Source organism: Chiloscyllium plagiosum, chromosome 2 (assembly GCF_004010195.1).
Source record: "Chiloscyllium plagiosum isolate BGI_BamShark_2017 chromosome 2, ASM401019v2, whole genome shotgun sequence".
Taxonomy (NCBI): Eukaryota; Metazoa; Chordata; class Chondrichthyes; order Orectolobiformes; family Hemiscylliidae; genus Chiloscyllium; species Chiloscyllium plagiosum.
In genome coordinates this window covers 23566418-23579481 of record NC_057711.1, presented here as the reverse complement: position 1 = coordinate 23579481, position 13064 = coordinate 23566418, and the positions used below count along the sequence as shown (strand labels likewise).

Sequence of the window (13064 nt, the reverse complement as noted above, 5' to 3'; positions counted from 1 at the left end):
TGCTTTGTAGCATAAACAGGATGTAGATTCAGGACACTCACTGACATTATTTCCCTCTTTATTGTTGAATCATAGAATTGTTATGGCACAGGAGGTGGCCATTCAGCCCATTGTGTCACAACCCGTTCCTCTAATAAGCTATTTACTTCCTGCTGTTCAACTGTCTTCACTCTGCAATGTGAAACAGGGAGTAGTCGAATGCAGTGGGATCTGAACACGGTCCAGGCTTTCATTCTTCTTTTACAATGGAAATTATAAATCCTTGCATTTTTTTTCCAAGTTTTGTTAGCCCAAAGAAACAGCAGAATGATTTGGAAAAGAATATTTTAAAATGACTAAGGCATGTATCCAGACTCTTTCTGTTGAACCAGGAGTGTAGACCATAGAGGTAGATACAAGATTCAGGACACTCACTTACGTTAATTCCATGTATATTGTTGAATCACAGAGGTAGATATAAGGGGTGGCTTGTTTACTGAATGATTAGCACTGCTGCCTCACAGCACCAGGGACTTGGGTTCAATTCCAGCTTCGAGTGACTGTCTGTGTGAAGTTTGTACATTCTCCCCGTGTCTGCGTGGGTTTCCTCCGGGTGCTCCGGTTTCATCCTACAGTCCAAAGATGTGCAGGTCAGGTGAATTGGCCATGCTAAATTGCCCATAGTGTTAGGTGCATTAGTCAGGGGTAAATAGAGGGTCGGGGAATGGGTCTGGTTTGGTTACTCTTTGGAGGGTCGATGTGGACTTGTTGGGCCAAAGGGCCTGTTTCCATACTGTAGGTAATCTAATCTAAAAAAAAACTCAATACAGAAAGGTTTAGAACAGAAAACATAAGTGTCATTTTTACACAGAAGGTTGCAAGGATGTGCAATACATCACCATTGTGGATGATTGAAGCAGAAATCAGGTCAAAACTTGATCAGATGAGGAAAGAAAAAGGCTCCTACCATCTTACCAGACCATAGGGACAGCAATGACTGGCAGTATTTAACCTGAGGGTCACCACACCTCAGGTAAGGAAGGAGGCTGGGAATGAGAGCCACAGGTGCCACATAGGTGCCACAGCCTGGGCAGGAATTGAATCCATGCTGTGAGCATCACTCCATGTAACCAACAGGCTGTCTGGTTGAGTGAGCTAACTAACCCCATAAGGGGACTCAGAAACTGAGCTAGTCACAGGATTAAGACTACTGCCTATGGAGGATAAATACCAACTCAGACAGTAGAAGACATTATTCTATCAACTGGTTCATTGGAAATTCTAAATATTATGCCATAATTTCCTTTCTAGCAAAGTTGCGACTCTTGAGGTAAAATTTTTTATCTGCTGGTACCTCACTCAGTGCATCATATTTCATGGATCAGACCCAAGCAGTGCATGTTGAAAGGCCATCCAATTACTTGGGCCACATAGTGAAGTGGATATATGCTCTTACGCCAATGTTTTAAAAATAAACTTTCTAATAGGAGCATAAAACAGTTGGAACAATGGCTAATATTCTCCCTGGGAAATGAAAGAAATGTTACAGAATTTTTAATGCAGACCAAAAAGGGCTTAAATTAACTACCTCACAAACATGACTATGCAAATTTATATTTATTCCTCAAAAATTAACAGATTAAGAAGGAAGAACTATTCGAGGTCTCTTCTGTCATTCATAGAGTACACAGAGAGGGAATGTAGCAATGAGGGGTGGCACAGTGGCTAACACTGCTGTCTCACAGCACCAGGGACCCAGGTTCAATTCCAGCTTTGGGTGACTGTCCGTGTGGAGTTTGCATGTTCTCTTTGTATCCATGTGGGTTTCCTCTTATGGTCTAAAGATGTATAAATGAGGTGGATTGGTCATGGGAAATTGCCCTGTTGTGTGCAGGTTAGCCATGGTAGATGTGCACTTATAGGGTAGGGGGAGGCTGGGTCTGGGATGATCTTTGGAGAGTTGGTGCAGACTTGATAGGGATTAGAGAAGGATGTTGAGGCAGTTTAGAGGCAGAGGCAGTTTATTTGCAATTCATTATGGGACAGTGACATCGATGGATTCACTGTGGACCTTGTCGATATGACAAAAAAATTTAGTCACCACCTAGACACTCTGGATGTCACCTCAAGGTCAGGACTGGACGCATCTAGGATCAAGCATATTCAGATTTTTTCCAATCTTAAAGATCCATTGAGATGGCAGGTGGGATCCTGTGCTGGGGCTCATTTGCTCCAATTGTATTTCTTTTCTTTTGTTTTCTCTTGCATTTTTTCTTTACTTTATACTTACTTCCCTTTACTACCATAGACGGCGGTGATGAATCCCAGTGTGGAACATGTGCGCCCAGCATGGACCTTGTGGTGGCGGTGAGTGGACTCTTGTTTACTTTGCTGGAGAGTGCACAGGATCTGGCATTGGAATGAGCCGCTGCTACATTGGCAATGGCAAGGTAAGATGGCACCGGAGGATTGGTGACTTTGTCAGTCGTTGGGACCGGCGCAGGTGGCAGTGAAGTGGTGATGGAAGGGCATTGTGACAACATTGACGAGATTGTCCCAGCGGCGAGAGATGTGACTCTGACGTTGGCAGGTACAGTGCAGGTGGTGACGGAGGAGAATTGACCCAGCAGTGAAAGATGGCGCCTGAAGAGTGGCAACTTCAATGTTAGTTGGGTTCAGTGTAAATGATGGTGAGGCGCTGGAGGAGGGATGGTAGCTTAGATATCATTAATAATGAGCTGGCTCAGGATTGATGGACTCAATTTAAGCTCTACCCTTCTATTTTTTTTCTTGTTCTTAAAACTTTTCAAAATGGCACCAAATTGTGGCAACAGTAGAAAAATTTTTCAATTTTTTTACTGTTTCCAGACTACATAAATCAATATCTGGTGCTGTTTTGCAGGCATTCTGGTCACTTCTCAGGGGATGGTGGAACTCCATTGCAAAACCCTTTTTGTCTATAAACCAAGGATGTCCAGTTTGAAAACATCTACCACATGGTCTAGTTTGTTGTGCCATTGGATCTTGTATTTGGTGGTACTAACTCTGCTTTATATCAGTAAATACATCCTTCTTGCTCTTTTTTTTAAACAGAACACAATGATGAACCTTCTTATGTAGCAGTCACTGGTACACAGTGGTCAATTATACAATACTAAGCAAGCTTTTTGGTAATAGTTCAGAGGAAAAATATTTAGGATAATTTATATGAGTGTGGGGATCACATATTCAATCCTTTTTCATCTGCCATGTGCTTTATTGGCCATTGATGTATTAAAATGATTGCAAGTTATTTGGGTTTTATGAAGACTCTCTCTGCAGTAAAATATCTTGAGAGATGCACATCCGTAGCTCCTTAAAACTGGCAACAAGTAGAGAAGGTGATTAAGAAGGCATGTGGCATGCCTACCTTCATTGGTCGGGGCACTGAGTAAAGAAGTTGGCAAATGATTTGCAACTGTATAAAACTTTAGTTAGGGCACATTTTGATTATTATGTGCAGCGCTGGTCACCACGCTGTCGGAAGGATGTTGAGGCTTCGGAGAGGATGCAAAAGAGGTTTCTTGGGAGTTTGCCTGGATTGGAGTGCGTTAGCTATAAGCAGAGGTTAGGCAAACTTAAATTGTTTATTCTATAGCTTTGGAGGCTGAAGAGGCGACCTCATAGAAGTATAAGAAGCATGGATAGAGTGGATAGTCAGAGGCATTATCGCAGGGTGGAAATATCAAACACTAGGTGGCCTAGGTATAAGGTAAGAGGGGAAACTCAAGGAGATGCGCAAGGCAAGTTCTTTTTTCAGAGTGGTACGTGCCTTGCACTGCCTGGGGAGGTGGTAGAAGTAGAGACAATAGCAATGTTTCAAAGGCATTTAGACAGACACATGAGCAGGCAGGGAATAGATGGAGCATGTGCAGGCAGATGGCATTAGTTTAGAAAGGCAGCACGGTTAGAGCAGACATGGTGGGCCGAAGGGCCTCTTCCCATGCTGTACTGTTCGATGTTGTCAATAAAATATGGTTCTTCTCACAACCCTCAAAGGATTTCCCAAAGTGCTTTGCAACCAATGTTGTAATGTAGCCAGCCCCGCAAAGTTTTGCACAGCAAGGTCCCAAATACAGCGGAGAGCAAAGGCCCTTCAGCTCATTGTATCCATGCCTGTCAAATACATCCATTTAACTATTTTATTCCCATTTTACTGCCAGGGCCATGTGTGCCTTGACATTGCAAATGCACAACAAAATACAACAAATTTCTATTAACTGGCACCTATGGGACCAGGAGTGAGCTGGTTCATCAAGAGGACCACATAATTAATGTAAAAACACACAAAGTAATAGAAACATAATTCAGGGGTTAGACACATTGCTGTTACATCTTAATTGTAGCATAACTCACTTAAATAACAATATAACTTTGCCTTAAATGGAACTTACCAGCAGACAGCCTTTTTGTTCGCACCTTCAGTTGACTACTCAGACATCACTGAGATCGTGATAATATGAAAGCTTTTGATATTTCAGGTTGGAACGAGGGCCAAGTGGATCTCATTGACTATGAGTTCCTTGAATGGGGCTGTTAACCTGGGCCAACCAGGGAACCCTTGCTAACAGATATAAACAAGGGATTCAGAGAGTCTCCTTATCCTAGGGACTGGCTCTGAGCTGGCTGGTCAGAACTCATGGACTGTGCATGTTTAAATAAAGGGTAACTTAATGACGGAATACCGGGTTCTGTAGTTATTTCACAGGTATATAATTTTTGTCGATTTATTGAGAGTGCCTGTTCGTAATATGCCAGATAAAACCAACTTTGATGTAATTCTGACATGTTACAAAGGTTTCTGCCTCTACCAGCCTGACAACTAGTGAATTTCAGATTCCCACCATCCTCAGAAAGAAAATGGTTTTCCTCACATTTCCTCGAAACCATATGCCCCAAATATTTGCCAAACAGGCAGAGGGAGGGACTCTTGCTCTTTTTTCATAAAGATTGGCCATAGAAGATTTTAGCTGAAAATGTGTTGCTGGAAAAGTGCAGCAGGTCAGGCAGCAGCCAAGGAACAGGAGAATCGACGTTTTGGGCATAAGCCCTTCTTCAGGCTTATGCCCGAAACGTCGATTCTCCTGCTCCTTGGATGCTGCCTGACCTGCTGCGCTTTTCCAGCAACACATTTTCAGCTCTGATCTCCAGCATCTGCAGCCCTCACTTTCTCCTCATAGAAGATTTTATACAAACATGAGGAGCCAAACAGGAGCTTGCACCACTAAAAAGTGCACCACTATCAACAGTGAAGCACACTTATCCAGGTAAGTTAGCATGAAATAATAGCTGAATCATTGTGGTCAATGTTTATATATATATATATATATATATATATATATAATATATATATTTGCAGTTTCCTTGCATATGTTGAGAACAATTTGCTGCAATTGTTTTGCTCCAGTCTCTCATGCGTAACAAGTTCTGCATTAAATCAAAGTCCTTTTTATCGTTCAAAACTCAAGTGAATTTAACCTCAAGAATGGATGAAAATACTCCTCAAGGCAGGTTAACAAGTGAGTAATGAACTTTCAAGAGTAGTGCAAAAGATTCCCTTGGAAAATCTCATTTCCCCCCTTCCATCTAATTAAAAATCAGCTTGCAAGACAGCCACTGTATTTTAAAGATTTTATTTTCAAGTATAAACTTCTTTGAAACACTTTACATAAATTAACATCTTTTGAGACTAGTATCTGATGAACAGTAAATTGGAATTCATATAAAAACTCCATAAGGTACTGGTCTCACACACTTTACAAAAAAGAAAAAAAAATTTCCTTTGCTTTGCTGTGAGGGTGATCTTGTACGTTTGTGTAACTTCCCAAGGCAAATCCCATGGCATTGCAAAAATTAAGAAGAGCAACTGTCTCTTGTTGTCAGAGTCAACACTACTTTGCACAAATTGTCATTGTATAAAGCAGCACAGTTGAAAACAGGAGGAGGCCCTCCACTCCACAATACAGTGATGAAACTGTTGAGTTTGTTCTGTGCCACAGGTCCAATGTGTTTACAGCAGTTACTGTGAAGAAAGAGTAAGACTATTTCTGGTAAGCAAAGATTACTCATGTCATAATACACAGTTTCTGTATCCGGACACTGATTCTAATGCTTATTACAGTGTTTCTTAAACAACAGAAAACAGTCAACAGATTTGGCCAAGTACAAAACAGTTAAGCTTTCCTTTTTACATGTTAGTCCAACCTTGTGTCTGAGTGTAGTGTCAATCAACTGTAAACAATTAATTTTTGAAGCAGTTGACAATCCTGTTTATCAAGGGTGATTTGAAGTTTCTGTTTGTAGGAACCACGTTGCTCCACCTTTGTAGGCTCCAGCCGAGTAGGAAAAGAAAAGAGTTCCACCAAGTTCAACAGCTCTAGGAAAGAACATGTGCTACAAATAGATCTGGACAGAAGTCTATCTCAAGGTTCAGTTACATTTCAGTTTCCTCAGTTAACCATGTGTTAACAAAGGGCAGCAAAACTAATATTCTGTTCTCCCAGAAAAAGAAGACAGTGTTAAGTTTATCTCTTTGGCAGCCACCAACTAGCCTGTGTGTTACCTCTTTCCTATTTCGTTCTGTCTTAAGAACTGAATATTGTTTGCACTGTCTGCTAGCTCTGGATATTGCTCCACAGAGAGTACATAGTACCCATCATATCCTTGCACCTTGGCAGCGCTCAGCAGCTGTCGCTTCTCTCCTTCTGTCCATAATCTGATTCCTTCCTCGCCATCTCTCACTCTCTGCTGTTCTCTGGTCCAAGCACTCACCAGTGCTCTCTGCCTGGCCTGTTCCAGTATCCGAACCTTCTCCTCATCCAGGGTCGTCCCGTAGCGAACGTGGAGGGACAAAGCGCTGTACTGTATTTCGACATCGGCAAACCTTCGAGTCCTGCCACTCACCACAGCCGTGGACTGGGAAACAGTGATGTTGATACCATTCTCTAATGCCTTGCGTCCGCTGGTCAGCCGCAGAGTGCCAAGGTCAGTTTCAGGTGAAGCAGTTTTGATGAAATAGTGAGTGTCCTTGCCTTCGATTGTATAATGCAAGTTGTCCAAGTAGTACGCTCCATTTAGCACGGCCGCAACTTTAATGCAATCTTCGTTTGCAATGTTGAGCACATTGGTTGTCACTTTTCCTTGATTCAATGCAAGCATGACCCCCTTGCCAACCAGAGACTTGACCGTTCCAAACCAGAGCCATGGCTTCTGTCCACTGGCTTGGTGTTTGCCTGTCTGAATTTCTGGCATTTTCCCCAGGCCCATGAAAGCCTTTGCTTGTCTTGCTATGGTTTGTTGTACTCCAGAAAAAAACTAGAAACAAGTACAAAAAAAAATTCAAGTATTAGTTTTGAGTGCAGATAAAATCCTTTTGCACACTGAAACAAAACACAATAGATAAACTACCCTTTTTTCTTGTAAAACATTGTTTTTCCTATTTAATGTATGAGGGAAGTATAATGCCAAGATGTATCTCCAAACACAAATACAGCTCTAAAGTAACATCAATACCATGTGTAAATGTAAATCAATGGGGAGATTTGAGGTCATCCCATTTGGACTTAAGAAGGATAGATCAAATTATTTTCTGAACAGTGACAAGCCAGCAATTCGGAGCAGAAGAAAGATGAGGGCACCATGTATCAACATTACAAAGAACTGAAGGACAGGTACAGTAGATAATGTAAAAGGCTAATGGGTGGATGGCCGTTATTCATATACAAAACTGTGCGACAGTTGTCAGAAGCCCTACTCTAGAGTAATGAGTTCAGTTCTAAAAATTTCACCCGAGGAAGGATGAAATGGTCTTATAGGGGTGGTGGTGCAGACTTAACAAAATCTGGGACTGAAGATTTAAATTAAGAGGATTGGTTGCAGCAGATGTAATGTATGCAATTTCTAAAAGGCAATCGGTCAGGCACTGCTCATAAAGTCTTACTTAACAAAGTAAGAGTCCATGGTACCGAGGGTAGAATATTTGCATGGATTGTGGATTGTCCAATTAATAGAAGACAGATAAGTGGAACATTTTCAGTAATAGCAATGTGTAATGAAGGGAGGGCCACAGAGAGCAGTGCCACAATTCTTTACAATATATATTAATGACTTAGCTAAGGGAAGTTACTGTACTATTGCCCAGTTTGCAGATGACACAAAAGTAATTGGGACGGCAAGTGGTGGAGATGACTTGGATAGTCTGCACGGGGACACATTAAATGAGTGAACAAAAACTTGGCAGATTGAATTTAATGAGGGTAAACGTGAGGTTATGCACTTTGTTAGACAGAATAGGTGAACTGAATATTATTTAAAGGAGAAACAGTACAGAGGGATTTAGGGGATCACTGGGCAAGAATCATAAAAGGTAGCATCCAAGTTCAGCAAATAATGTTGGGCTTCATTTCAAAGGCAATGGAACAAATAAAAGAAAACTACACAAGGCACTAATTGGATCACAGCTGGAATACTGTGGACAGCTTTAGGTCCTTGACATCGGAGGCACTCCAGAGAAACTTCACCAGGTTGATCCTGGGTCTGGAGTGGATTTTCTTATGAGGAGCGATTGAGCAGGCTGGGCCTGTACACATTTGTGTTTGGGAGAATATAAGATTCTTAGCAGGCTTTCCAGGGTGCATACAGAGATGTTATTTCCCCCCATACTGGGAGAGTCTAGGACCAGAGGGCATAAACTCAGAGCAAAGGGTCACCCAGTTAGGACAGAGATGAGGAAGAATTTCTTCTCTCAGTAAGTCTGTGGAATTCTTTACTTCCATCAAACATTTCATTTTGAGAGGAATGATAAAAGGCAGAGACACGAAAGAAGCCCTAGTTTCCATCTGCAAACAATATTACGATCAATAAATCAATCAACCAGTGGAAAATAGCGGCAAATAAAATCCTTTCTAAATAGGCGGCATGCTTTATAAAAGACCAATTAAAACAATTTAACATCTGTTTTGTCAGTTGCAGTGCTGTATTATTTAATTAAATGAAAGACAAATTATGGTAGTTTCAAACTATTAAACAACGTGCCTGCAACTAATTTAGTTTTGATCATGAGATAAATCTTTCACAACATGAAGTATCAGCAGTTTACCTCTGACCATCAAGGACAATAATCTGCAATGTTAAGGAAACAATTCCTCAATGACTACTGCAAAGATTCCACTGGCTTAGAGTAGCACATCAACTGTGTGTGTGTGTGTGTGTTGAGTTTATGTCTGATCTGAACTAATAGGATGGGATTGAAGTCCACCATGTGTACCTAGCCGACTGTGAAACTGGGATAACGGCAGGTAAATCCAGGTCAATAGTGAGGCAGGTTTCATTGTTCAAACTTTCTCTCATTGTGGGAGGGAGAAATGATAAAGATCTAACCTCATAGGCAAAAAAAACAGGTTTGTCATATCTAATTAAGCCTTTGTTTTTCCACAAAATACCTTTCTACCAGTACTTGAAGTTGTTTCTTCTTGATAGTCAATAACTAGCACCATTTCACAATAGTTTTGTGTTATTTTTCAATTATTAATGGTTAAGCAAGCAAGGAATTAAAATGCATTCTGTTTGAGTGCAGTTAGTTGTCAACAATTTCTGTAAGGAAGCAAATCAAGGGTTTATAGTTTTATGTTTCAAACTAATGTAAACTTACACTTATGTATGTGGGAATGTTTTCACTAAAAGGCTTTTCACCCAGATAAATAGCTATGCTTTAAAATGGTTTAGTTTTGTAACTTCAAGGTGTTGGAGAAAAAAAAGAAGTCCATATGGCCTTTGGAAACTATAGTTTTTAGATAACAACTGTTATTGTGGAGTCACATAGTGTCCTTTTAGTTCAAGGCTATTGATCGATTTTAGAAGAAATCGTGACATTTGGAATGATTGTTAATTACTGGGAGGTAGACTCTAACAAGACACATAAATTGCTCACTGATGCCACCTTGGCTTGTTAAAGATCTGGGGAATTGGTAAGCTAAGAGGAAAAAAAGGTGATTACAAAACGATTGGCACATCAAAGAATGAACAGGAGAGAGCAAGAATTGATTCATTAAGATGACGATTATTTTTAAAGAAACCAGTCAGGAGTTGGGCAGACATTATCTAGCCAATCCAAGAGTGACCATGGGCTGTTCTTGTATGAGAATGCTAAGGTGCCTCTTGAGTGCTTTTGTGGAAACAGTGGTAATGCCTCTATCTCTAGCCAGGTGACCTGTGTTCAAACTCAATCTGCTCCAAGGATGTGCAATAACATCTTTGAACAGGTTGATTAAAAACTATCTTCAAGGAGTGACTACGATTAGGAAGTGGTGATTCTTCGTGGTTTGATAGGCAAGGAAGGAAGAATGAAAAGAGGATGGAACTTATATCAGATAGGATAAGATAAGAGACAAGTACCTAGTCAACTAATGGGATGAACTGGCATCCTGAAGTAGATGAATGAAAACAACAACCCTTATTATGAATTATTTCTTCTGCATTTGTTCTGATAAACTTACTAAGTTCTGTAAACATTGTGAAAACATGTTTCTATATGAAATGGCTCTTGTAACTAATCAGAACTAGTAAATGCACATTTGCTCATGCTAACTCCTTTTCTAATTATAATTGATATAAGTCTTACAATTAAATTTAAAGTGAACCCCAAAATCTTAGATAGGGGAGGTGCTGATGACTGTATGTCTGCTTAAGCAGCTGAGTTATTGCCCTATCAACACCATGACATTAACTCTGCCCTCAGATGGCAAAGGTTTGTTTGCTTTTCAATATTTTGTCATTGGCCGAAAGTGTTGATGAATCTTACCGGTTCATCGTCCCATTCTTGACTCTTTATAAGTTCATATGAAGGTTCTTCCAGGCCCTGCTTGGGTACAGGAAAACCAGGAATAACATTGTGGAGTTGGAACCCAAACATCAGTAGCCAACTGTTGATATCTGTGGGGACAACATAATATTGACAAGGAGAATACAACAAAGGTATCAGACACTTTCAGAACAGATGGAGTCCACAGTACAAACAGGATGTATGTTATATTGTGATACACACTTGACACACTAGCAGTTTTGAAGTAATAAAACTCTTGTATTATGTAAAAGTTCCAAAAAGAATACTTATTCACAATCATCTTTTCTGTCAGGCTGCTATGTGTGGCAGTGGACAGAGGGCACTGCATGGGGTTGGGGGTATGTAGCAGTGGTGGGGAGGGTGGTATACTGTACAGTCAGGGGTGTGGGGGTGTTGGGGCATTAGAAATGTTTACCAGGGGAGATGTCAGGGTGATTCTTTGTATCTGATTGAACACCAATACGCAGTCCTTTCAGCTAGCATTTCTCTTCCTCTTCCGTTTCTGCTCATCTTTCCTATCTTGAAGGCACTCACTCTCTCACTACTGTTGTCAAGTGGGGGGAACTGGGAGCTGCTTACTTATATTCCCAAATTCTTGAAATCACACCTGGTCTCACTGGATATATATACATAGAGACTGGAGAAGGAAATCAAACCAATTACTCTCTTCTACATGAGAACAATTCAGCCAATTGCAACGATACAATGATATGTTTAGAACATAGAACATAGAACATAGAAGAATACAGCGCAGTACAGGCCCTTCGGCCCTCGATGTTGCGCCGATCCAAGCCCACCTAACCTACACTAGCCCACTATCCTCCATATGCCTATCCAATGCCCGCTTAAATGCCCATAATGAGGGAGAGTCCACCACTGCTACTGGCAGGGCATTCCATGAACTCACGACACGCTGAGTAAAGAATCTACCCCTAACATCTGTCCTATACCGACCACCCCTTAATTTAAAGCTATGCCCCCTCATAATAGCTGACTCCATACGTGAGGAACTTGTTAAATGTGTTCAAGAAAGTTTTCTTTATCAAGATGAAGACGTCATACTAGGCAAGGAGTAAACCTGACCTCTTGAGAAATAAGGCAGATTGGAGTGTTATTGGGGAAGCTCTTTGGGACTAATAATCATAATTCTATTAGTTTTAAAATAGTTATGGAAAAGGATAGGCCTTATATAAAAATTAAATTTCTTAATTGGATTAAGGCAAATTTTGAAGGCACGACACAAATAGTCTTTCGCAGGTAAAAGAATGGCTGGTAAGTGGGAGGCTTTCAAAAGTGAGATAATAAGAGTTCAGAGGCGTTACCTTATATGTCTGACTTAGAGGAAAGGGTAAGGCTAGTAAGAGTCAGGAACAATGGATAAAAATATTGAGACTCTGGCCAAAAATAGGAAGGAGGTATGTTAGGTATAAACAACTGAGATCAAATTATTCTCTTGCAGTGTATAAGGGGAGTAAGGACATTCTTAAGTGGGAAATCAGGAGGGCAAAAAATGGAGTTCGAGATGGTCTTGGCAGATTAGATTAAGGAGAATCCAAAAGAGCAAAGAGCAACTGGGAAGAGAATAGAGCCACTTTAAATCAATGAGGTCATCAATGTGTGGAACTACAAGAGATGGGAGAAATACAAAATAAATATTTCACATCAGTTTTTAATGTGGAGAAAGATAGGGAGGCTAGGCAACTCAGGGAAATCAGTATTGATATCTTGAAAACAGACAACATCACAGAAGAGGAGGTACTGGAGATCTTAAAAAAGATAAAGGTGGATAAATCTCTGGGACTTGATCAAGTGTATCCCAGGACATTGTGGAAAGTTGGGGAAGAAACTGTGTGGCCCCTAGCAGATATATTTGCATCAGCTATAGCCACACTTGAGAGGCTGAAGGACTGGAGGGTGGCTAATGGTGTGTCTTTATTTTTAAAAGGCTCTAAGGAGAAGCCTGGGAACTATTAATCAGTGAGTCTGATGTCAGTGATGGGTAAGTTGTTGGAGGGGATTCCAAGAGTTAGGATTTACGTGCATTTGGAGAGACAAGGACTGATTTGGAATTGTCAGTGAGGCTTTGTTGATGGGAAATTGTGTCTCATGAACTTGATTGAGTTGTTTTGAGTATGTAATCAAAAAGATTGATGAGGGCAGAGTGGCAGACGTTGTCTACATGGACTTTAATACTGCCTTTGACAAG

The 13064-nt window shown here is 40.7% G+C and overlaps 1 protein-coding gene across 26 annotated transcripts in view; it reads right to left on the bottom strand.

Annotated features, from left to right (window-relative positions):
• Positions 1 to 5675: 5675 nt before the first annotated feature.
• LOC122557375 (teneurin-3) overlaps positions 5676 to 13064 on the bottom strand; it is a 2612756-nt gene continuing 2605367 nt past the window's right edge. For all 26 annotated transcript variants that reach the window (XM_043705048.1, XM_043705023.1, XM_043705127.1 and 23 more), the window contains 2 exons: positions 10817 to 10947; positions 5676 to 7332 (listed from right to left, as the gene is read on the bottom strand). In XM_043705048.1, coding sequence (XP_043560983.1) covers positions 6577 to 7332; positions 10817 to 10947 — 887 coding nt within the window. In that variant the 3' untranslated portion in view covers positions 5676 to 6576. The remainder of the gene's footprint in view (positions 7333 to 10816; positions 10948 to 13064) is intronic.